This window comes from Dromiciops gliroides, chromosome 4 (assembly GCF_019393635.1).
Source record: "Dromiciops gliroides isolate mDroGli1 chromosome 4, mDroGli1.pri, whole genome shotgun sequence".
In the NCBI taxonomy this organism is placed as follows: Eukaryota; Metazoa; Chordata; class Mammalia; order Microbiotheria; family Microbiotheriidae; genus Dromiciops; species Dromiciops gliroides.
This window is the reverse complement of record NC_057864.1, coordinates 186,632,399-186,658,001: the sequence shown is the minus strand read 5'-3', so window position 1 is coordinate 186,658,001 and position 25,603 is coordinate 186,632,399. Positions and strand designations below refer to the sequence as shown.

Here is a 25,603-nt window from a genome sequence, read left to right as displayed (position 1 = left end):
AATTGGAGAGACACTGAGGGGACACCTCTGTCACTATGGCTTGGGATCATTTATGTCAGATCCCACTGGACTGGGGGAGTAAAATCACCTGGTCCTGCATTGACAGATACAAAGAGAAATCTTGCAAATGGAGTTTAGAATTAACAAGGCATGCCAGCAGTACTGCAGTTTGAGGCAACCTTTTGCCCTTGGGGCTTGAGGAGGTAGAACCTTCATAATCATGTCAGCTTTCTGTATATATAATGCCAAGGCTGTATCTTTGCTGCTCCTCCCTTTTCTCTTTCTCTCTTCCCCTTAGATTGCTCAAGAGGCTTGTGCCCCTTGAAGTGGCACTGAGGTAACTCCATCACCGGAAACTAATTAAGCTTATGTACAAAAACCTCTTTTCCAAGTGTTCTGTGTTTTCCCCAGCCAGGGAGAGCACTGATCCAGGATTGGTGCTACTCTCCTGTGAGTTGTATACCATACGGTATTAAGGTAACTGTCCTGAATTTAAATTTGGGGGTTTAAATGCCAGCCTTGGGATGGTTATACCGGAAGCCACAGGAATCACAGTGGAGCTGACTCATCCAACTGCAGCTCATAGTTTGAGTGCCAGATCCATATAGGTATTTGGGACAAGACTTTAGAATCCAAGTGCAGCTAGCTGGTGCAGAGGACAGAGTACCAAGCCTGGAGTCAGGAAGACTCATCTTTCTGAGGTCAAATATAGCCTCATAAACTTACTAGCTGTATGGTTCTGGGCGAGGCACTTAACTCTGTGTGCCTCAGTGTCCTCATCTGTAAAATGAGTTGTAGAAGGAAATGGCAAACTACTCTAATACCTTTGCCAGGAAAACCCCAAATTGGGTCATGGAGAATTGTACATGACTGAAAAAATAACTTTAAGGAACCCTTCTGAGCTATGTGAGTGTTCGGGAGTCCAGCAGGTATTCTGTGCTATATAGGCCCTTCTGTGCTGTTTTTGCCAACATTTGTCAGACTTTTGAAATAAGCTAAATAATTTGGGGATTAGGACAGTGACTCTCCTAGAAAAAAAGGAATCCTGGATCTGAAGATTTCAACTCAAATCCTAGCTCTGCCTCCAATTTGCTATGTGACCTTGGACAAGTCACTTCCCTCCTTTTGGCCCCAGTTTCCCTCATCTGTAAAAGAGGAAGGAATTGGACTGGATGACCTCTAAGGTTTCATGTTCAAAAATCTAGGATTCTATGACTTTATCCTGGAAAAGGTATCCCTTTATTAGGCAGCCCAAACCTCAAGCTTGACTTTGCTTTCTTCTTTTTTAAATGAATTTTGGTCTGATCCTAAGGGAGAAAAAAATCCTTTTAAGAGAGCAGACCTATCAGGCTTGTCGGCATCCTGCCCAACTCTCTTTCTCTGCAGATTGTGCTGGTAATGCTATTTCGGCGGCTCTGCCATAATATGAAATCTGAGCATATTATACCTCTGCCTGGTATTTGAGAGCATTTCTAGTTAGAATGAAAATTACACAGTGGTGCCTCAACCATGGCTGTTGTTTTCTTGTATTTTTTTCTCTGCTCTTTAATGTCTAGTCAGTATTACCCAGTAGACCAGCTATGAGAACATTCCTACTGCGTGGGACCCAGAGACTAGGTTATCTGTGAGAATTCTGGCTTTTCCCTTTTCCCTCTGTAATAAACTCTGTAATTTCTAAGGCCCTTTCATCTTTGGATTTCTGTCTCCCCTTGAGCATTGGAAGGGGTAGATTTAGATAAGATTGCTGCTTCCTTCCCCGCAAATGACAAAATAAGACACCCACAGCCACCCTTCCTCTTTGTCAGCCTTCACTACCTGCCCCCCTTTCCAGTTTGATGGCAGAGCATAAAGCTTTTAAGGGGGACGCTATCAGCTCTTTGGAAGTTGTTTAGTTCAGTGTTCCCTAGTTGGAATTCAGGGCCAAAACTCCTCCAGTGTTTACTGAGCTTAGCACTGGAGTTTGTGGTTGGAAATTAGTATTGGAGATCATAGTAAATTCAGTGGAAAATCCTGTCGGTGTTTGCTGATTGTGAAACGAAGGGAGCAGCTGTCGTCGTCCTGTTATCAGCAGCCCGTGCCACTGTTGGGATGAGTTCAGCAGAGCCTTGGCTTCCTCTCTGTGAACTGGCTGACGTCTTGCTTCAGTATCTTTTGAAGCACCTGCACAGCTGAGGTCCTCTTTTAGTGCTGGCCATTTATGGTGGAAGAAGTGAAAGCACTCAGATAAAAGAGGAAGCATTGTCATGGGGGAAAGCATTGAATTGAGATTCAGAGGAGCTGGATTCGAATCCTGATTTTGCATCGTACAATTTCTCTAACTTTGGGCAAGTCCCTTTGGCTCTCCTAGACCTCAATTTCCTCACTTGTAGAGTGAGCCTGTCAGACCTGATGATCTATCTCTGGGGTCACTTCCAGTATGATATCTAGGATGCAGAGACTCAACAGGGTTTTAATTCTAGAACTTAAGGATGCCTTTTTTCTGAAGTTTTCCTTCTCTAATGGTCTGCATAAAGCATTCTGCAAACCTTAAAGGGCTCTCTCTCTCTCTTTCTCTCTCTCTCTCTCTCTCTCTCTCTCTCTCTCTCTCTCTCTCTCTCTCTCTCTCTCTCTCCCATTATGTCAGTTGTCATTATTATTTTGGCTTTGACCAGAAAAATATTAACTCTTGGAATGAACTCCCAAGAGATCAGTGGAAGCAAGAGTTGTAGATGTTACTTGTGACCAGGCACAGAATGAACCAGTTGTTTACAGGGGTATAGAATAACATACATGGGTTACCTCATTTTATCCTTACTACAACTGTAGGAGGTAGGTACTGTTATTATCCCCATTTCACAGATGAGGAAACCAAGGCTGACAAAGGTTTAGTGTCTTGTGAAGGGTCAAATAGCTAATGTCTGAGGCCAGAGTTGAACGGAGGTCCTCCTGACTCCCAGTCCAGCACTCTGTCTAATGTGTCTCCAACTGCCTCACGATGCAAGAACGCAGCAATGCCATGGTTCTTATCATTCATGCATTTTTTTCTTGTTCAGGCAGCAAGAAAGCATATTGATGACCTGCAAATTGTTCTGTGCCACTTCTTTCTTTGACATATGCGGTGTTAATATTTCGGTGCTAACAGGGGCTTTCAAGAAGAAAATGAACCATTTGTGTCCATCAGAAGGGCTCTTCCAAATTCTCTTTAGAAAATACTCGGGGCAGCTAGGTGGCGCAGTGGATAGAGCACTGGCCCTGGAGTCAGGCATACCTGAGTTCAAATCCAGCCTCAGACACTTAACACTTACTAGCTGTGTGACCCTGGGCAAGTCACTTAACCCCAATTGCCTCACTAAAAAAAAAAAAAAAAAAAAGAAAATACTCATAATAGGATACTTGCCCATTTCTTTTCTTTTTTTAAAAAATGTTTTTGTTTCTTCTTTCTTAAGGAGGTGACCAACCTGAAAATTACTTTGGGCAGGACAGCTCTGAAGACAATCCTAGTGGGCCTCATGGCCCTAGCTTAATGTCAGATGCATCTTTTATGTCAGATTTTCAAGATGAAGGTAAGCATCCTCCTTTCTCTCCGGGTTCCAGGCAGCCTAGTTCTGTTGGATTTTGTTCCTGCTTTCTTTGCCTCCTGCCATTTTTGTACCCACTGGGTTGTTTACAAAGGTGATTGCTGGCTTTGTAGACCCATCATGGCCTTTCTGAGGAATCCAGGACTCCTAGAGTTAATGGTGGCCTGGCAAGCACTGATTCTATATTGGGGTGGGGAGATACCATATTGATCTCTCTGTATAAACTGTAGCCCCAAAGCCAAGTGAATATTTTAATGTCACAAAGCCTATGTTGCTACTTTTATGGGGCTCATCGCCTTCACCACATTGTCTGAGAATCTAGAGGCTCCCCTGTGTGATTAATTGGGACCACAGAGCTCAGTGAGCCATGATAAGATATCACCTAAGTCAACTAAGCCATGACCTTAGGGAAATTTCTTACTGGTGGCCTGTCTTGGTGTGCTGGGTATTCCAATGAAAAGCCAAGATGATCTAGGATACTAAAATGGAAGCATGTGGAACCCTTAGGGACGTAGAGGGAAAATTGAATGGATAATTCCTTGTTGCTCTTTTACTAGTCTCTATTCCTTCCATTTTTCTTCTCTTTCCAATTTCTTGAGATTTAATTTATCGTTTTCAAATGACTTTTTTTGGTCAAATATTAGCATATGTCGTCTGCTCTTCCCTACTCCCACCTCCCCAACTCCTTTAGTTTCTTTTTTGTTTCTTCTTCACACATACCTTTTAGCTCCTTTAAGTGGTCCCTTGGACAGTTCAGAACTGTTTAATCAACTGATTGTCTCTGTCTCAGAATTATAGAGTCTGCTTTGTGGTTATACTTTGTGGGGGTTTTAAGTATTGCCAATTCTCACAACATCTGAAGTTTTGGGAAATATACTTTGTGATGTGGGATGTGTATCTATAGCCTAATGCTCATTTGTGTGCACATACAACGGATAAAGCTTCAGTTAAGCACTTCCTATGCATCAGACTTTGTGTTAATCACCGGGGTTTAAAATGCAAGCAAGCAAAAATAATCCTTGCCCTCAAGAAGTTTATGTTCTGCTGGGGGGAGACACATAATGGGGAGCTGGAATGAAAAGGGTTGATGCAACATGGCAGAAATGGCTAGAGATGGCTGGGAAATGGTATGGAGGCCTGGGTTGTGAAAGCACAGATATTGCAGCAGCCAGCATCCCGGGGGTGGAGGACCAGGCTGTGGTTGGGAGGGAAGATGGGGAATGATGGCCAGAGTGGAGGTAGCAGAGTGTGTGTGTGTGTGTGTGTGTGTGTGTGTGTGTGTGTCTGGAAGACCAAATTAGATTGATAGCCCAGGATCACTTTTAGAAGATTTGATGTATAAAACACAAAGAAGTCCAGATGCCATTGCATATGTCTGATAAATCTCTTAATTTATGACAAGGTTAGTAAAGTAGAAAGAGCCCTGGTTCTGGGGTCAGAGAACTTGGGTTCAAATCATAGCTAGCGTTTATATAGCACTTTCAGGTTTACCTTTAGACCAGTCCCATGAGATGATAATAATCAAAGTAACAGCTAGCATTCATGTAGCCCCTTGAGGTACATAGAGCACTTGACAAATACTTTATCTTCACAGAAACCCTTGGAGGTAGGTGCTGTTATTATCCCCATTTTACATTTGGGAAAATAGGACAGGCGGAGGTAAAGTGACTTGGCCAAGGTCACACTGCTAGTAAATGTCTGAGGCCATATTGGAATTCAAGTCTTCCAGACTCCAGGACTAGGGCTTTTCCCCCTGCATCTCCTAGCTCTTCTTAAAGAAAGTGGGCAGGTAGGGGGTGAAGTGGATAAAGTGGTTGTCCCTGAATACTCATCTTCCTGGGTTCAAATTTGGCCTCAGATACTTACTAGTTATGTGATCCTGGGCAAATCATTTCACCCTGTTTGCCTCAGTTTCCTTGTCTGTAAAATGAACTGGAGAAGGAAATGTCACACCATTCCAGTGTTTTTGGCAAGAAAACACCAAATGGGGTCTTGAAGAGCTGGAAATAGCTGAACAAAAACAACAACAATGAAAATTGTTGTTTGTCCATTCTAGAAGAGGGCCATGACATCGGGGTGATGTCATGAGGCAGGGCTGTGCCAAGTCACCAGCCTCATTCTCTCCTCCAGAGCTATCTGGGTCCAGTGGTAAGATATAGATCGTGACAACTGGAGATGGCCCTGGATATTTGAGGCAAATGGGGTTGACTTGCCCAGAGTCACACAGCTAGTAAGTATCTGATTTGAACCCAGGTCCTCCCAACTTCAGGGCCAGTGCTCTATCCACTGCCCCACCTAGCTTCCCATTACCACTCATACTTATTATATGTGTGATACTGGGCAAATTATTTAACCTCTCTAAGTCTTTTTTCTCATTTATAAAATGGGGGGATTGTACTGGATAGTCTCTTAAGTTTATTCTAGCTCTATTTTTTCTTTGAGGCAATCAGGGTGAAGCTTGGGGTCGCACAACTAGTAAGTTGTTAAGCATCTGAGGTCGGATTTGCACTCAGGTCCTCTTGACTCCAGGGCTCTATCCACTGAGCCACCTAGCTGCCCTCAATAAAATGAAGAGACTCTGAGTAATGACCCAAGGGTCTCTCCTTGCAAACAAAATGCATGAGTTTTATGAGCTTTGCAGCATCTCTTTTGGCTGCTTAATGCTCTTGCTTCCTTGTGTCCATCCATAAGTGGGATGGTCAGGGTTATCAAAAAAATTATCTCCTCAGAAATGACATCCTGGGATCATACATTTAGAAGGGATCCCAGAGGCCATCCAATCCAACCTCCTCACTTTACAGGTGAGGAAACTGAGGCTGAGAGAGGATTTGCCCAAGGTCACAGAGTTTGCAGGTGCCAGGTAGGCACCTAGGTGATATAGTGGACATTGAATCAGGGAGCTCTGTGTTCAAGTGCTGCCTCATACACATACTAGCTGTGAAGCCTTAAGTCTCTCTGAACCTTTCTCCCTTTGCATACCCTAAATCTCTGTGTAAATATTTGCTGTTATTAATTCTGAAGAAGCTTGATATAATGGAGAGAGGGCCAGCCTTAGAGCTGTCAAGGGCTGTCTGTGCCACCTACTAGCTGGGTGACAATGGACATATTCTCTTAGTGCCCCCAGACAGCCCTATAAGATGGTGTATTTTACCTGAGGTCAGTGATTTTTTTTTAAATAAAAGATTTTGATAACTGCACTTCGGTGTGATGGATTTCCTTTGTAATCCTACATCTTTTACTTTATGTACTTAAAAACATTATTTGGAGAAAGCATCTGTGGATTTCACCAGACACAAAAAAGATTTAATAACTATTAGAAACAAGTTGCCTGCAAACAAACAAACAAATAATAGGGGCAGCTAGGTGGCAAAGTGGAAAAAGCACCGGCCCAGGATTCAGGAGGACCTGAGCTAAATCCTGCCTCAGATACTTGACACTTACTAGCTGTGTGACCCTGGGCAAGTCACTTAACCCTCATTGCCCCCCACCCCCAAAACAAACAAACAAACAAACAAATTGCCAATCTGCATCAGGCAGCAGCTAGGTAGGTGGAACAGTGAGTAGAGCACTGGACCAGGAAGACCCGAGTTCAAATATGACCTCAGATATTGACTAGCTGTGTGACCTTGGGCAAGTCATTTAACTTCTGTCTGTGTCAGTTTCCTCAACTCTAAAATGGGGATAATAATAGCACATAGGGGTTGTTGTGAAACTGAAATAATATTTGTAGAGTCCTTTGCAAACCTTAAAAAGTGTTATATAAATACTAGCTATTATTATCATTTCCATTATCAGTAGAGGATATTTCCTCATACCTATGAAGTTGAAGGACTGAACCATTCCCCTACCAAAAAAAAAATTATAGCAAAAGGCAGTAGAAGTCAGATGGAAAAGATAAGGTGAACTCTCCAGAAGATCTGTCTATTTCCCAACACGGTAACCGTGAAGTCAGAAGGAGAGATCTGTAAAGGTCTCATCTCCATCTGGCCTTGACTCTGAAGAGCTGTTTCATTGCATTCTGCCATTACAGGTAGGTAGCTACTGAATCTGTCAAGCTGTCTTCCTTTTCACCATTGAAAGAGAACCAGACGGGCAGCTAGGTGGCGCAGTGGTAAAGCACCGGCCCTGGACTCAGGAGGATCTGAGTTCAAATCCAGCCTCAGACACTTGACACTTACTAGCTGTGTGACCCTGGGCAAATCACTTAACCCCCATTGCCCCACCAAAAAAAAAAAAAAAAAAAGAAGAAGAAGAAAGAAAGAAAGAGAGCCGGAGTTACTCTTTAAGAGGAGAGGCTGGTCCAAAATTCTTTATCATGCCCACCTTTTTAAGGCTCCCCCAATTAAAAAAAAATCAGAAAACGTAAAGACTGAATTAAAAACATGAATGTGTCCGATCTGTTGCCCACTTTTTCTGAATAAGACAGAAACTAACTCAATTTAGTTGGGAAAGGCAACAAGGAATGCCCTGAAAGCAAACTGAGCCTTTCAGCCTGGAACCTGGGAACAAAGGGGCTGTAACTAGGGTTCATAGTGTCCCTGTGGAAGCTGCCAAGAGTGGAGGAAGAATGTAGCAACCTGACCAGGTGCACTGCCAGAAAGAAAGAAATAAAGAATACAAAAGGTTACAGATTAAACCGGGCATAAAAAGGAGGGCATGGAACAGCCTAATCACAGCCCCTCCTCTGCCTCTATGAGCCCTGATGAACTGAGGACATGTTGCTGTACCCTACAGAGAGATGCCCACAGGAGCATAGCCCCACCATCTGGAGCAAAAACTTGCTAACAAATTCTAAGAGTCGCGTTTCCAGACCTGAGCAGACTTGGTGCTGAACACTCAGATGGGATCTCTGGGACTAATGCTTAGTGCTTAGGCCCTCTTGAAATGCTGCTCCTTTTCCACCACTGCCCCTTCCCCAGCAGACTAAAATCTGCTTGCTCACAATGCCCCAAAGTGCATAAGATATTTTAAAATGGATTTATAGATTTATGGACTCCTCAGTCAGCAGAGTATAATTTCTCATCTTAATATAAGTCCTTTAAAGGACTTATATGTAAAAATACACATACATATATATTTTTTCTCCCTAATTACATGTTAAAACAATTTTTAACATTTTTTTACAGTTTTGAGTTCCAAATTCTACCCCTCCCTTCCCCTTCCTGAGATAGTAAGCAATTAGATATAGGTTATACATGTGCAATCATGTAAAACATTGAAGGAGAAAACATTTAAAAATAAAAACCTGAACACTAGAGAGGCAGGTGCAGCGCCTTTTAGCAGAAGGGGAATTTCGAATGCAGGTATTAAGAACTAAAGAAAAGTTCTCTTTCATGGAGGGTGAAACCTAAAGACGTAACAATGCATTGTACCAGCCTCGCTACAAAACAAGAAATAAAAGGGAGTGGTAGAGGCTATGTTGAACAGGTGCAGCAAGATGGAAATCAAGAAAGAAAGTGCTTTAATTTTTGCACCAAGATGCTGGATGTCATAGAACGAATGTCATTCTCTTCAGGAAACAGGGTTTGTGGCAGTGGGACGAAGAGCAGCATCAGATGCAGAGGGTGGCAGTTTGAAAAGCTGCAGAATTAGTAGCGGATGGAGCTCGGCACCTTGGGCTGTGCCCTCTCGTCCAAGGGGAGAAGTAGCCATCCTCCAAGTGCTGGGGATGGGGCCATCCAAGACAGGGAAGCTTGTAGAGAGAACCTGATTTTTAAAGGAGATTTCCAGTGTGCCTTTGGCATAGCTTTCTTGGCTTCACACGGTTTGGGACTGGAGAAGGGGATTGGAGACTTTTGGGCCAGTACCGACTACAAAGTCACTGGCCTCTTGCATCCTGGCAGGATGGCTTCCTGTAAGGCAGACTTGGTGAAAGTGCAGCCTTATCCCAGAGTAAGTGAAAGTGGGACTGGATTATCACTTTATTATTGTGTTTTCTTTCTTTCAGTTATTTATGGTGGGGATGGGAGGAGATTGCGTTTGACAGTCTCCTCCCTTGTATTTGGCTGAATGTATCTTTTCCGAAAGTTTAAAGTTCTTTCTGTGTTGTGAATTAGGAGGGAATAATAATGCCCATAGGTGACAGTTACTGACATACCTGAAAGTAGACAAAGACTTTTGTATACATTGTCTTGTTTAATTATCACTGTGACTGTATGAGCTAGGTACTACAGGCCTTCTCACACCCCTTTTGCAGACCAACAGATGGAGGCCACAACTAGTAAAGTATCAGAGACAAAATCCAAACCTTGGATCCAAGTCCAGATCCTTCCTACTATAGTATGCTGTCCCTTGGATGAAAATAAGCTACATTGGCTGCATTTTGTAATGAGTGTTTGTGACCTTTTCTCTAAATTTATTTGAATGTCTCACGTTCTTTGTACCAAGGATTGTTCATCTGTAAATTGGGTATCAAAATGTTTATTTACAAAGCAGCTCAAAATTCTTAGCTGGGAGGCAGGTGTAAAGTGTCGAATTACTGTAGGAATATGTTAAATTGCCATTGTTTAATTTCTTAAATGGAACAAATTGCTATGTTGCCAAGAGTGGTTACTGAGGCTGTATGAATGAATGATATGAAATTTGAGGTAAGTGATCCCACTGCTCATGCTAAATCTGGAGACAACATGGGATAATAGAAAAGGTACTTGATTTGGATTCTGAGGATTTGGGTTCGATTCCACATGCTGCCAATTACTGGTTATGTGTGCCTGGGTAAATCACTTAACCTCTCTGACTCTGTTTCTTCATCTATAAAATAAATATAAAATAGTAAAATAAATAATAAAATATAAAATAGTAAACAAACCTCTGTTATACTACCTATTTCACGTAACTGTAAAGAAAGTGTTTTGTAAAGCTTTATAAATATGAATTGTTATCTGGGACTAGATTCAAAGGGGTTAAAAACACCTTATTTGGCACTACTGTCCCTTCAAATGATCATCCTATATCTGCCTTCTCACTCAAAATCAAACTTCTAGAAAAAAACTATTTACAATTGTTGTCTTCTCTTGCTTCTTAATCAAAATCTGGCTTCTGACTTCATTACTTACATAAATCTGCTCTCTCCAGAATAACCAGTGAGTTCTTAAATGCCAACTCTAGCCCTCATGCCTTTTGACTTCTCTGTAGTATTTGACACTACTCACCAGGCTCTCTCGTCTGGGTCTCTGTAATACTGCTCTCTTGGTTCTCCTATCTCTCTGCATGTCTCTCATGTATTGCACCCTAACTGTGGGTTTACCCCAGAGCTCGGTCCTGATCTCTCTCCTCTCTTCACTCTCTCAGTGATGTGGTCCTTGCACATGTGTTCAGTAGGCATTTCTGTGTAGGGCTGCTCATTCTCCTGAGCTCTAATCTTGCATCAACAACTGCCTCTTGGACATTACCAACTGCATTTCCTGTAAAAATCTTTAACTCGACATTCACAAAAGCTCCCTCCCCCCCCCCTCCCCCCCCCCCCCCCCCCCCCCCCCCCCCCCCGCCCCCCCCGCAAGCTCACCATTCTTCCTAACTTCCCTACCATCCTTACAGGCATCCGGGTTCACAATCCCAGAGTTACCCTTGTCCCCCTCACTCTTCTTCATCTCCACATCTCGTTGGTTCTACCTTCAGAGTATCTATCCCAACTGCATCCTCCTCACCACTCACTCGGTTGCCATCATGGTTCAGTTGTCTCATCATCCCTTACCTCCTAGCTAGAGAACACAGTGGGGTAGAACCCTGGACTTAAAGTCTGAACAATCCCTAGCTGTGTGGTTCTGAACAAATGCCTCAATTTTCTTATCTGTAAAATGGAGATAACAGCACTACCTCACAGGGTTGTCACGAGGATCAAATGAGATAGCATGTAGAATGCTTTGCAATCTTAAAGCACCATGTCAATTCTAGCTGTTAGTATTACTGTTATTATTAGAACCTGGACTATAGCTACAGCCTCATTGGTCTCGAGTTTTTCAGCTCAGCAATCCATCTTCCACACAGCTGCCAAAGTGACATTCCTCAGTAGTCTCACCATGCTGCTCTTCTGCTGAGAAACCTCCAGTAGTTGCCTTTTGCCTCTAGGATAAACCTACAACATTCTCTGGCACGTAAAGCTTTTTGCAAGCATTTATTGAGCACTGATTGACTTACAGTTATCTCATTTGATCCTCACAACAATCCTATGAGGTAAGTGCTAATATTACCCTCATTTTATAGTTGAAGAAACTAAGGCAGACAGAAGTGAAATGACTTGCCCAAGCTCACGTAGCTAGTAAGTGTCTGAGGCCAGATTTTAACTCAGGGCTCAGCGCTCTCTCTACTGTACCTCCTAGTTTCAACCCACCTTTCCAGGCTTATTCATTACGTTCCAACAAAACTGGTTTAGTTGCCATTCGTTAATGTACGACATTCCATCTCCTCTCTTCATGGCTCCTTAGGTCAGGTTGGGTTGTTCCCTCTGCCTGGAAGGCACTAGCTTCCTTCAAAGCTCAACCTCATATGTGAGACCTTTCCTGATGTCCCCAAGCCCTGAAAATACTTTGTACTTGAGGAGAGGAGAGAGGAGAAGAGAGGAGAGGGGAAGGAAGAGGACAGAAGGGTAGAGGAGAAGAGATTCAATTACATGGATATATGTTAGTCCCCTAAAAGAAGAGAACTGTTTGCATCCCCAGAATTTAACATGGTGCCTTGCATTTGTTAAATGCTTGTTAGTTAAGGAAATTGTTTCAGTGGTAAATGAATGACTTTTTTTTTTCTTTTTGGTGAGGCAATGAGGGTTAAGTGACTTGCCCAGGGTCACACAGCTAGTAAGTGTCAAGTGTCTGAGGCTAGATTTGAACTCAGATGTGCTACTGAATCCAGAGCCAGTGATTTATCCACTGTGCCACCTAGCTGCCCCTCAGTGGTAAATGAAAAGGATCTCATTTCACCTTTGTAGATATGCTTTACCTGAGAATGAGGGTCTAGGCTGGTAAAATGTTAAGGAGTCCCCGTGGCTCAAAGGAGTTGATATGATCCCAAACTGTGAGCTTTTTTCTTTCTGATGACTGTGGGGATCAGGTTCATTGTTCTCTTTAACATCTGTTCAATAGTTAATAATGATTATAATGGCAATAGTTTTATTAAACCACATACATATTTTAACTTTATTTTTATTGTGTATAGGTAGACAATGAAAGTGAGTCAAATGACACATATGTGTGTTACTGACAAGCGTGTTTTCAGACAAGCATTTATCTCATTTCCTTTTGTTGTGCCAAATAGTTTTTTGAGTTTTTTTGAGGCAGCTAGGTGGCTCAGTGAAAGACAGCTCGGCCTAGAATGAGGAAGACCTGAGTTCAAATTGGGCCTCAGAAACTTACTAACTATGTGACTCTGGGCTATTATTCAGTCTCCATTTGCCTCAGTTTCCTAAACTGTAAAAGTGAGGATAGTAATAGCAACCACATTATGGAATTATTGTGAGGATTAAATGAGATAATAATTGTAGAGTGCTTCATGCAGTGCCTGGTTCATAGTAAGGCACTAAATAAATGCATATTTCCTAACCTTATTTCCTTTCCTCATTTTGGCGAGGGTAGGTTTTCCTTTAATGAATTCACATCATTTCTGGGCACAGTAATAGAGTTTGAACTCAAGAAGATGAGTCTTTCTGAATTCAGGCCTGGCACTGTATCCACTGTGCTACTACCCATACCATAATTGCCCCAGGAGAGCTACGTGGCAAAATGGCTAGAGTTGCCAGGCCTTGAATCAGGAAGACTCACCTTCCCTCGTTCAAAAATGGCCTTAGACACTTATTAGCTGTGTGAACTCTAGGCAAGTCGCTTAATAATTTTGCCTCAGTTTCCTCATCTGTAAAACGAGCTGGATAAGGAACTGGCAAACCACTCCATTATCTTTGCCAAAAAAACCTCAAAGGGGGTCATGAAGAGTCAGACGCAATGGAAACAACTAAACAGCAAAAAAAAAAAAAATAGCAATACATTATGATTGGCTTAAGTCGAGGACTGAGATTCGGATTCTTCCTAATTTTATATACTACCTAGAGGCAGCTTCAGAGTCTAAGCAAGGTAAATGACCTCCTTAAAACCATCAGCAATAGTTGCTGCCTTCCTGCCCCACAGATCCTGTTGTTTTCCTTGCTTCCTTGGCTGTATTAACAGGTAGCATAATACATGCATGTGTGCCCATCGGTGTCTTGGGACTAAAGCCTGGGTATTAGATCAGTATGGCTATATTAGTTCAACTTCATTAGAAGGGTGGATCATTGCCCTGGTTTTGGTCATCACCATTTAGGTAAGACCATCAGGTTTCAGTTCATTGGGAGAAATTAAGAACTCTGTGTTGAGTTAACGGTAATGAGGAAAGGGTAAGTCACCCTTCACTTGGGATTCCAGTGGCCTCTTTCATGAAGATAAATGTCTTATTAGATCCAAGTCATCATGTCTTTTACATGGTGTAGCATAAATCACAGATGAGGGTGACAAACTGGATTTCAAAGTTGACAGTAATTTATATAACTTAAACAAATGATTACCAAGGATTATACGTGTTTTGTGAAGAATAAAAAAACAATAACAATTATCTGTCTATGAACTGTTCATTTTTCATTCTTTAGCCCAGTATTTCTAGGTTGTTGATAAGTGTGTGTTTAAACTTTAACCTTCTGCCCAGTGCATAATAAAGTACTTCTTACATATGTGTGTGCATAGATGTGTGTATATGTCTATGTGTGTGTATGTGCATATCTCTATGCCAGATGCCCTGTATCACTTATCTCACTGGCATCAAATTTAAACCAACTTTATACATAAAGTCATAGGATTTGCGAGCCAGAAAGAACTCTAGAATTCATTTACTCTATCCTCCTACTTTACAGAATAGGAAATTGAGGCCCAGAGAGGGAGACAGTTTGCCCAATGTCACCCAACTAGTTTAGGAATTTTGTGCCTCACAGTGAGGAATGTGGCTTCAGCATGATTTGGAAGGCTGCCAAATGGCTTCGAGGGAGGCCTGGTCCTAGGTCTGATCTTGTCTCTCTGCCTGACGGGCTCTATGACTTTGGTCAAGGAACTCAGCCACCAGTGTATCTATACTAAGCACTACCTCTCAGGAAGATGCTTCAAGTTACATTTAGGATATACAAAGTCAGAGGAATAATTAAAATATCAAGTTGGTGTGGCTTAGCATGTATTTATCCAACCTTTTTGACCTAGCTTTCCATTTTTGAAACGATGATGATATACGATTAATCAGCAAGTATTTTTTAAGCTCTGTGCCATTGTGTTGTAGGCTTTAGGGTGATAGAGAAAGCTAAGATGGGCTTATTAGAGCCCTCAAGAGGTTTATACTCTATTTGGAAAAGGAAGATTTCTAGGAAACAATGAAAGGAAAGCTATAATCAAACACTGGATGGAATAGCGTTTTAGTGCAATGGATGTTAGGATACAAAAGAGATGATTGTAACTCAGAGAAGGCTTCATGGAGAAAGCAATATTTGAGAAAGTATTTTGCTCAAGTGTTAATTCATGTTGTAATGGTGTATTCATATCCATATCTTGTTTTTCATTCCCTTTCCAAATTTCCCTGGAGCTCTGCTCTTTGTCTGATTTTCTCCTTTGCCCTTACCACTTCATACTTCATGTTAGACTATTTCCATCCTTTGAGTAGGATGTAAGTTTTTTGAAGGCAAGGGCAGTGCCATATTTAAAAATCTTTGTACCCCTGACAGCTCACTACTGCCCCTTGAGCAAAGCAGGTGCTTAAGAAATGTTTGCTGAGTGGAATTGAAAACACATTTAATTAATTTGTTAGCTTTGATATGGAAGTTCTAACTTTCCATATAAATACAGAACATTTTAATAATATTCATTAAATCAATACTAAGCTTCAGCTGTTGGAGCATCTAATGGCCCACCTGAGTATGGCTGATTTCATGAAATATATTATACCTGTGCTCCACAAGCTCTGCAGGGTGGGCTTTTTGCTTTTGAGTGCCAGCCAATATATTACTTTTCTTTTCTTTTCTTTTTATGGTGAGCCCTGTGTGGTTTAGAATAGGATACCTTGAGTTCTAATCTGTAACACACATTATACAGAGTGGTTCTCCTGATATTCACAAGATTGGAAATCAGAGGTAAGTTGTTTCTTCACAGAAGTGTTTCCCGTTTAGAATCCGTCTTCCATCTCTGGCAGAGTCAGTCCTACTCTGTAAAATTTTAGGGCAGAAAAAGCTAATGCTTTTGCCTTGAATTTTCTAACATGTAGATCTCTTGCCTTTTCTTCTCAGAAGGATGGTTCTTGTTGTGGTGGTTAATTGCGCTGTTTTGTGATTATATATTGATACCCAGACAGAATTTTAATAATTTTTATTATGAGACAATCACTCGGTTAATTTTTATTATGAGACAATCGCTCCCCAACAAATCCTCCTCATTGTCACTGAAGGGTGTATGTGAGTGCTGAGAGCATAGTTTGGCCAAGAGATTATCAGACCTTAGAAAAGATCATTTGAGTTATCTAATCTAGCCCTTCTAATGAATTCACATCATTCTCACTAATATCTCATCTAATTAATTCTCGAATATAGCCATCACACTTTGGGAGCTTCCTTTCCTGGGTCTTTTCTCTCCTGATTATTATTACCACCAATTTATTCTTCATGTCTAACCTAAACTTTTCCTTCCTTAGTTTCAGGCCATTGGCTCCTTTCTGTAACATCTTCTGAGACTGAATAATTCCCCTAATTCATTTATATTGTTACCTTTGGAAGGTATTTATAGACTGTGATCATTTCTCCCCAGAGCCGTCATTTTTCTAAACTACATAAATTTTAGTTCCCTTAATCCTGACTTCACTCCTCCCCTGTCATACCCTCCAATCTTTGTATAATTTTTATCACAGTTCCTGCTATTTTTCACACCAAGGGGATTATCTACCAGAGTGAACTGTCTTTTTTTCCTCCTTTTGGTTTAAAATGTAAAATCTTATAAAATCCATTAAAAGATGCATTAGGATTTATTTATGGGGAAGGGAAGGGGAGGGGAATGGTGCCGTTCTGGTAGGCCTGCCTGTGTAGTACTTGTTTTGGCATATGTTGGGATATATGTGTATTTTAATGCCTTAATGTATTATGGTTTGTTGTAATTGAGTGTCTATAAAGTAGCAGTTAAGAGGGTTTTATGGACCACGGAAGAGATAAGAGTTCTGTAGCTCCCTCTTGTGGTGAAAGGAAATAATACTTTTCTTTCTTTTTCTTTTTTTCTTTTCCTCTCTTTCTTCCTCCTTCCCTCCCTCCTCCCTCCCTTCCTTCCTTCCCCCCCTCTTTCTTTTTTCCTTTCCAAAGGAACCATTTACTAGAACCATTCTCTGAATATTTTATATCTTTCCCCTTCCCTTTCTTCCTCTTCTGTCAACCTACACGTCAGCAAGAAAGAACTGAATGTTTTTCCTTCAGAAAGAGATATTGGAGCAATCTCAAGACATTCCAGCTTTTGCCTTCCACTCACTCCTGCAACAGATATTGCTTGCCTCCAAACTCTAACCTCAGACAATCTTGGTGTTGGTGAAAACCTAAGATTGTTTACATGTCTGATTGTATTTCCAAATAGATAAATACAGAGCATGGAGCCAGATTTCATAAACCAAATTTTCTAGTACATTGTGCTTTATTATTATAATGGACATGATTAGCAGCCCCAGTGGACTTCAACAGATCTCCCAGATCAAACATATTAAATTCACTAGTTTTTACAGATTACAGTTATAGTCCGGCCAGGCATAATTTGGATATTATTAATGGTTGGATGAAGAGCAAATAGCCAGTGGGAAGGCTGGACAGGTGTACAAATGAGATGGCGCCTGAGAGATTTATTGCATGTAGAATAAATATCCCAAAGTGTCATCAAAACTTCTCTTGGTGACACTTTTTCTCCCTAAGGGGACATGGCAGTAGCTATGGCCTAGAATATACTTTTGTCCTGGGATGTTTGTTACTTTGACCAGAACAATGAGGAGTTGCTTTTGACACGTGTTACACAGTCAAGTTAAATATCTTTTTAAACTCTAGCGGAATGAAATGATTTCTCTTTTATCTTCAGGCCTCTGCTTGCTTATGTGTTTATGGTTACGGGGGTCCCTTAAAAAATTAAGTGAGCCATGAGAACTGAAGATAAAGAGGTTAAAATTGGAGTGCTTTTCCCCCCTATGGTTAGAAAAAGAGTATTGGAGAAACTTAATTAATGAATAACATAAGAAGTCTGGAGTCTCAAGTTATATGCTATTAAAGGCTGGGAACTAACTCAACTGTTTTGGATATATAAGCTATCCCTGGAAATTTAGCTTAAATGAGGAACAAGTTTCTTTTATGACATATATTGTTGTTGTTTTTCCAGAAGGGAAAAAACCATGATAATATCAGAATATTGAAATCCTAAAGTTGAAGGTTTATGGAAAATGGAAAATTAACCCAGAATTTTGCATGTGGTATGATGTAACCCTCCTAAAAGCTGAGGGATTGCAGGAGAAGTATGGTTTAAACCAAGATGAAAATAGATCACAGGGGAAAATGGTGAGAATAACATTACAAAGATTAAGTAGACGGAGGAGGGTAGTTTGGTGATTCCCTTGTTCCTCCCCCAGTTGAAAATGTGATTAACTTACAAATAGATGGTGGCTGTTCTTTTTGAAAAAATCCATAAAAGAAGTTAGCTTACATATACAAAATTATTCACTTAAAAAAGAATTATGATACGACTAGTTGTCCATTCCCATGAGCATCTGAAATAAAATTTAAATATAATTTATTAGGCCAACTTAGGTACTGAAAGGAACCTTTTCATGGCTTAATATCTATGGCTCTTTAAGGAGTTAACCCTGATTCTGATTATTTTTAGTCAAAGCCCAGTATTCACATTTATCTAGCTTTATGTTAGGTAGTCACTTTCTTCACTGAAAGTGGGACTCTCCTCATCTCCAGAACCTCTGTGTGTCAGCCAGCCTTCTCTGATTTTAAAGTACAAAGCAAGAGTTGTTCGGTTGCCTAAATGATGGGATTCTACACACACACACACACACACACACACACACACACACACATACACACACACACACACACGACACCCCTACCCCACCCCCCACCCCTGCCTATGTAAAAATTATTAAGGATTTGCCTGTTCTCTCTGTGGCACATCAAATAGTGGATTTTCATAGAATGACTCTCGGAAGCACTCTGGAGTATACATCAGAGCGTTGCCATTCTTTAGAAAAACATCAAACGGCCATGGGAAACACCTGCATTGCTGCCTTCTGGGTGTGCAGGATTCCAATGAATGGTCATCAATGAACTGCCAATGCACTTGGATATATGAGGGCACCTGGCTTTCTTTTCATTTAAAAGGACCCGGGAGTATTTAGGGACCTCTCTTTGCTTGGCCGTTGGGAAGGATTCTTCCTAGAATATACGTGTTTGGTGAAGTGGAAATGAAATAGCATTTCTAAAGCTCTTAGCACAGTACCTGGCACAAAGTAAGTGCTTTATAAATGCTTTCCCTTCCCCAAACCCCAGGAGGAAAAAGCTTGACTTGGGTTTGAGCCTCAGCTTGGTGTGATCTTACAAGTCCAAAATGAACCAGTCCCTCCCCGCCCCATGCTGTATCTGACAAGTGATGTTCATTGGATTCTTTAGGAAGGAAGAGATAACATGATGCAGTGGAAAGAGGATTGTATTTAGAGCTAAACAACATGGGTTCAGATCCTGATTTACTACCTCTATGATCTTGGCCAATCTCATAATCTCTCCTAGCCTCAGTTTCCTCGTCTGTAAAATAGATTGGACTAGGTGACCCAGATGTTCTCTTCCACTTATAACTCCTATGGCACTAAAATTCCCAATAAAAAATTGGCTTTTGTACCAAAGTTCTTTAGTTTATTTTCCTTTAAAATAAAAACTAGGCAAACCGAAGCAACCAGTGACTTCAGTTCCTCCAATGAATAATAATGGAGAGAGAGAAGCTTCATTGCTTGCTATCTGGGATCTCAAATGTGCAGGTTATAAATAGGTACCAGACACTTCAAAGATGGTCTGTTGGGGATAATATGGCAGCTGTCAAGGCAGAAGCCTGAGGATTTTCTCCCACAGAACTATATTGGAGCCCTTGTAAAAGTTGTGTAACTCTAATGACCGTGGCTTAAAGCTGGAAAGACTTAAGAAATCAGGTTTTCTCCCCTTCAGCTCCCTCCCGATTTCATTATGTAGAGGTTACTGATTAATCTATAAATATAATGTCTTTCTAAATTTTTCCAGCAAATATTGCTAATTCTCCAGACTGTTTTTAAAAAAAACACCCTTGGTACCCCAGGATTGAGAGTTAGATTTAAATTTGGGTGTCTTGTTTTGTTGTTTGCTAATTTTGAATTATGGGAGAGGACGCCTCTAATGCAGGATAAGGCATATTGATAAGGTGAAGATGAAGCCACCTTGCGAGTGCTGTATGGAGCCTTTGTGAGTTAAAATGTCCAAATTCTAGAATGTTTCTTTAGTATTAAGCACACTTAAAAGATGCATGGGTTTGCTGTACTCAATTTTAAGAGGTGACACAAGTACTGTTTGTCTTGCTAACAAAACAAGTTATTTTTCAGCTATCCAGCTTCCGTTTTGTCTGCTTTGAGTGAAGATGGTGTCACGTGCAAGAATATTGACCGTTTCTCTTTGCATATCAGAAGCAAAGACATTTAGAACTCATGCTGAAAACCAGAGCTGAGCTTGATTCCATTCTTGGTGTGGGAGGGAAGGAGGAAGGACGGGCTGGGCCCTACACCAAACAGATCCAAGATAAGACCTCCTATAGCTTAACTGATGGTTCCTGGATTTTACAATGGCCTTCTTTGAACGTATTTCTTATTTTTAAAATTCTTTTTTTTAATTTAAGCAGTATAACATAAAAGGAAAATAGATAGGATCTGCACAAGTGATGCACTTGGCAAATAAGTTATTTTATAATTAACTGTAATCCACATTTCCCATATTAATTATTTTGATTCTTTCAATCTAAGCGATCGCAGTGTCTGTAAAAGACATTGCAAAGAACTCTATTTGGTCCTTGCTTTGCAGAAGCTTGTAGTTAACAAAGTTTAAAAACTTAAAAGGTTACTCTTCTAATAGAGAATGGACCCAAATTGGATTCTCACTCTGATTTATTTATAATGTTCTTCTGGATTCCCATCTAGGTTATTGCTCAAAATAGTTCTAAGATATATTCTGGTTTTGAGTGTAGGTAATATGGGGGATATTCTGGACATGATTTTCAATAGACAGCAAAAAGTGTGAAATGAAGGAGAGGCTCCTGGGAGATTTTTTTTTGCACACTTTGCTAAATGAATTATCGAAATTCCAATAAAGATTTCTTTTTAAAATAAAAAACTAAAAAGTGATGTAGCTTTTATTTTCCTCTTAATTCTTTAACTTCTCATAAATGTCTCCATGAACGCTGTGCATGCAGAGCCCAAGAAGAATAGATTCTGTAATATTTACCAGATCAGGGAGATTTGGAAAATGGGGAATCTTGATGCGCTGGTCTCTATTGACTTCGTTTGAGCTGGCAGGTTTACTGGGTCTGTGCAGATGCAGCCCATGTGCAGTAAATCCATGCGGTAAAAAATCCCTATGAAGTTTTTGATTAAGAAACTTTTACTATCCTTTTAAAAATGAAATACATTGGTCATTTTTTAAAGTAATAAAAGCAGCTATTTTATGTGATGGTCTAAATTTCAATGTCCAAGGCAGATCTATTCAGTCATATGAAAGTTGCAGGTTTTCTGAGAATCTAACTAAATTATTTCTCCATGGCTCCAAATTTCTACTAATATGTAAAAGAAATTACAAAATGAGCCTTTATGTTGAACAGCACACTAAAAAAATGTGTTGTAAACCTTTAAGTTTAGATTCGGAAATATAGTGAACATAATTGATCATCCTTAGAATTTTATTTCCCCCAATTACATAAAAAACAATTTTTAACATCCATTTTTAAAACTTTGTGTTACAAATTCTCTTCCTTCCTTCCTCCCTCCCCAGCCCCCCTTAAGAAGGAAAGAAATTCAATATAAGTTTGCATGTGTAGTCATGTAAAACATTTCCATAGATAATTGATCATTCTTGAATATTATTAGTGAGCAATCACAAATGAAAAAACTAATCAAATAATAACAGACTACTCTGACCAACAAAAATTAAAGAAATTATGGAAGGGGGAGGGGCACACATTGACTGTCTAAATTGAGAATGAATAGAATTTAAAATCACAGTAGAAACATTTTAGAAGAATACTAATTTAAATTATGAAACTAACTTTTTTTTACAAAAATGCAATATGCAACACTGTTTAGATTTCTAATTTTAGTAGCAACTGGCATTTTGTACAAAATACTTAGAAGAGTCAGTGAGAGTAGTGATTAACTTAGAACATTAGGTGAAATGGAAAACAATCTTATTGGGCAAATGGGTATAGAACTAGTCTAGGAAATAGGCCTATAATTTGAAGTGGAACATCACAATTACAACAGAAGCTGATATTCTATCTAATATAGACATATGTAAAATATGTACGTATCTAAAGGTAGGATGAGGAGAAATTTGCCACAGATATTATTTTTATAAGGTAAACTCAATTATTTTTTTAAACAGATATTTCCTTGCTTAGTTATTTTATTATGGAAACCATGGTTGGCTCTCCTCTTGCTTTTTGCCTGATAGCAGATACTTAAAATCAGGTTCAATTTCGGGGGTTCTTAACCTTTTTTTATATCCTGTACCCCTCTGGCAGGCTGCTGGAAGCCTATATAGCCCCTGTCAGAATCATGTTATTAAATACATAAAATAAAATACGTAGGAATACAAAGGAAACCAATAATTTTGAAATACAGTTATCAAAATATTTTTTAAAAACCAAGTTTACAGACTGGCTATAGTTTGTCTTTGGTGACTGAGTACTTTTAAACTTTTTGTATTTAGTGAGGCTAGTGCTAGGGTGGGAAGAGATCTATTTCTCCAATTGATTTCTAGTCACTATTGAAGAGAAACAACAACAACCACAAAAACACCCACATATAAAAAAAAAAACCAACCTAACGACCTGCCCTCAACCCACTGGGACCCTGTGCCCTAATCGCAATTGCAGGAGAAGGAGCTAAAACAATCGGCATCATTCTTCACCTAGATAATGCTTTCTCTCTCTCTAATAGCTCCTTGTTCATCAAGGTAACGAATGGGCATAGAGGTGACATGTTCTTCACCCACTGCTCTTTGTTCTAGGGTCCCTCAGACTGATTGTATCAGCTCTCACACAGACAAATATCCCCCCAAACTTTAACACTATGTTAAATTGAGTTATGGGGTTTTAAGGTTACACTCCTCTGGCTGAAGGTTGATTGTCTCTGAGAGATAAAGGAATCAGTGCTCTGTAATAACAAAATCCTTGCCATGGGATAATTCCAGTTATTGAACTCATAGCTCTCTTTATTTGGTTACTAAGTCACCCCTGGTGGTAGTAGGGTAGGTGGTTGTTGGTTTTGTTTTTTTTGTTTTTTAAGAGTGATTCACCATCTTGTTTTCTTCCTCTCCTCCCACCAAAGGTGTATCGGAAAGATACACCAACACTTGAAGGGATGAAGGTAGGAAAGCTACTTGAACACTTAGCTCATTCCTTTTGAAAAGTACCATCACTTGGAGCCAGTATTAATTCACTTGTCCCTGTTCTGTTAGCATGAGTGTAGTGGAGAGTATGCGAGAGTGCTTTTCCTCTTCCACTTCTTGCTAATATCACCCCCCCCCCCCATCCATCCCATCTACCTCTCGACTCATGCAAACTGCATTAATCTGCCTGGAAAGATGAGCTTTTGGATGATGCTTTGAAGGCAGAAAACGCCATACTTGCTGTCCAAGCAAAAACGTAAGCTGGCAGCCTTTGTTGGTGACTAACGGTGGTGGCAGCAATAGTTCTCTACGCCAATCTTTGCAGTTTCCAATCCAGCGCATCAGTCCATAAAATGCCTTTGTGTAAAACCACTGGGGTAATGGTAAATTAAAGCCTGTCTGATGAGTTGTGAGGACTGGATTTTTCCTGTGTCAAATAAATTTAAGTGAACTATTATAAGAGGTGCTGATAATGCTATGGGGGGGGGTTAGTTATGCCTCTAATTCAACCAATCTATGAACCCTAGAGAAAAAAAAAAGAACTCTAACTCAGGGGAAATTCTCCATCATTTCCGTCATGCCACCTTGCAAAATGTTTTACCAGTCCAATATTTGTTGACACTTTCATCAATGCCAATAGCAGCATTTAACACTCTGAGAAACAACAAAGCATAGTGGATAGGGTATGGAACATGAAGCCAGGAGACCCCTGGCTGTTTGACGGTGGGCAAGGCATTTAACCTCTGAGAGCATCAGTCTCCTCACCTGCACAGAGGCAATAACGATATGTATACCAAAGGTCACACCAGATTGTAGTGAGGCAGGCATGTGCAAACCTTAAAATGAGCCATTATTGGTGTCTGTGTTTGATGCCAGTTGGCATTCAATGACAGGCAAAGTGGTGTGGTAGACAGATGATTGATTTTGAAGTTGGGAAAGCTGTTCAAGTCCTACCTCTGACCCAAGGGACCAGAAGTGGCCTCTCAGGACCCCCATCATCTCTTAGAGACTACAGGTTACAGAGCAGCCATTGATCTGCATGAGTGGAGGAAATTTCCATAACCAGAATTCTCTACAAGAAAGAATATCAAGATCATCTATTGAGGAGGCATGAGAACGACACTCTCCACCCTCTTTCCTTTGCAGAGGTGGAGGTGTATGGGAGTGGAGCATGAAAAAAAAAGTCAGATTTTTTTCAGTGTGCTGATTGGTTTAGCTGAATCTCCCCCTTTCTAAAAATACATCATTGCTGGGGCAGGTAGGTGGCGCAGTGGATAGAGCGGTGGCCCTGGATCAGGAGAACCTGAGTTCAAATCCGACTGCAGACACTTGACACTTATTAGCTGTGTGACCCTGGGCAAGTCACTTAACCCTCATTGCCCTGCCCCGCTCCCTCCCAAAAAAATTTATGGCTCTGGATGGGGGGGGGGGGAGGAAGGAGAAAAGATACACAAGAAAAATTTAGATGATGTAAAAGCAAAAAAAAATCAATAAAATATTTTTTTAATTGAAGAATAATAGTCTCATGCTTTCCAGGGGCTTTAAAAATCTAAGAAGAGGGGAAAGGAGCAAGAGTTTATTAAATACTGACCATGTACCAGATACTGTGTGCTAAGTGCTTTACAAATATTATCTCCTCGGGGCAGCTAGGTGGCGCAGTGGATAAAGCACTGGCCCTGGATTCAGGAGGACCTGAGTTCAAATTCGACCTCAGACACTTGACACTTATTAACTGTGTGACCTTGGGCAAGTCACTTAGCTCTCATTGCCCCTCAAGAAAAAATTAAAATAAAAACAAATATTATCTCATTTAATTATCATTATCTCATAATAACTCTGCAAGGTAAGCATTTGCTCTATTATGATCCCCATTTTACAGTTGAGGAAACTGGCTTAGGTAGAGGTTAAATGACTTGCCCAGGGTCATATAGCCAGTAAAGTGTCTGAGGCCAAATTTATTTTATTTTATTTCGTGGGGCAATGAGGGTTAAGTGACTTGTCCAGGGTCACAAACTAGTAAGCATCAAATGTCTGAAGTCAGATTTGAACTCAGGTCCTCCTGAATCCAGGGCTGGTGCTCTATCTACGGTGCCACCTAGCTGCCCCATTTTTGTTTTATTTTATTTTATTTTATTTTATTTTCTGAGGCAAAATTTGAACTCAGGTCTTCCTGACTTTAGACCCAGCACTTTATCTACTGTGCCACCTAGCTGCCTCTAAGACATAGCTAACATGTAAAGACACCAAGGGCATAAGCAAACATACAGTCTACAAATGCAAAAGTTATTCACTTCATCTGTAAGCTATGGGGCAAGGGCATTTAATGAAGTGGTGATTCAAGAGGGAACTGTGGGATTCGATGGGGAAG

The 25,603-nt window shown here is 40.5% G+C and overlaps 1 protein-coding gene across 1 annotated transcript in view; it reads left to right on the top strand.

Annotated features, from left to right (window-relative positions):
• SKAP1 (src kinase associated phosphoprotein 1) overlaps positions 1 to 25,603 on the top strand; it is a 376,479-nt gene that overhangs the window by 86,914 nt on the left and 263,962 nt on the right. The window contains exon 4 of the mRNA XM_043962576.1: positions 3,426 to 3,542. Within this exon, the coding sequence (XP_043818511.1) occupies positions 3,426 to 3,542 (117 nt within the window). The remainder of the gene's footprint in view (positions 1 to 3,425; positions 3,543 to 25,603) is intronic.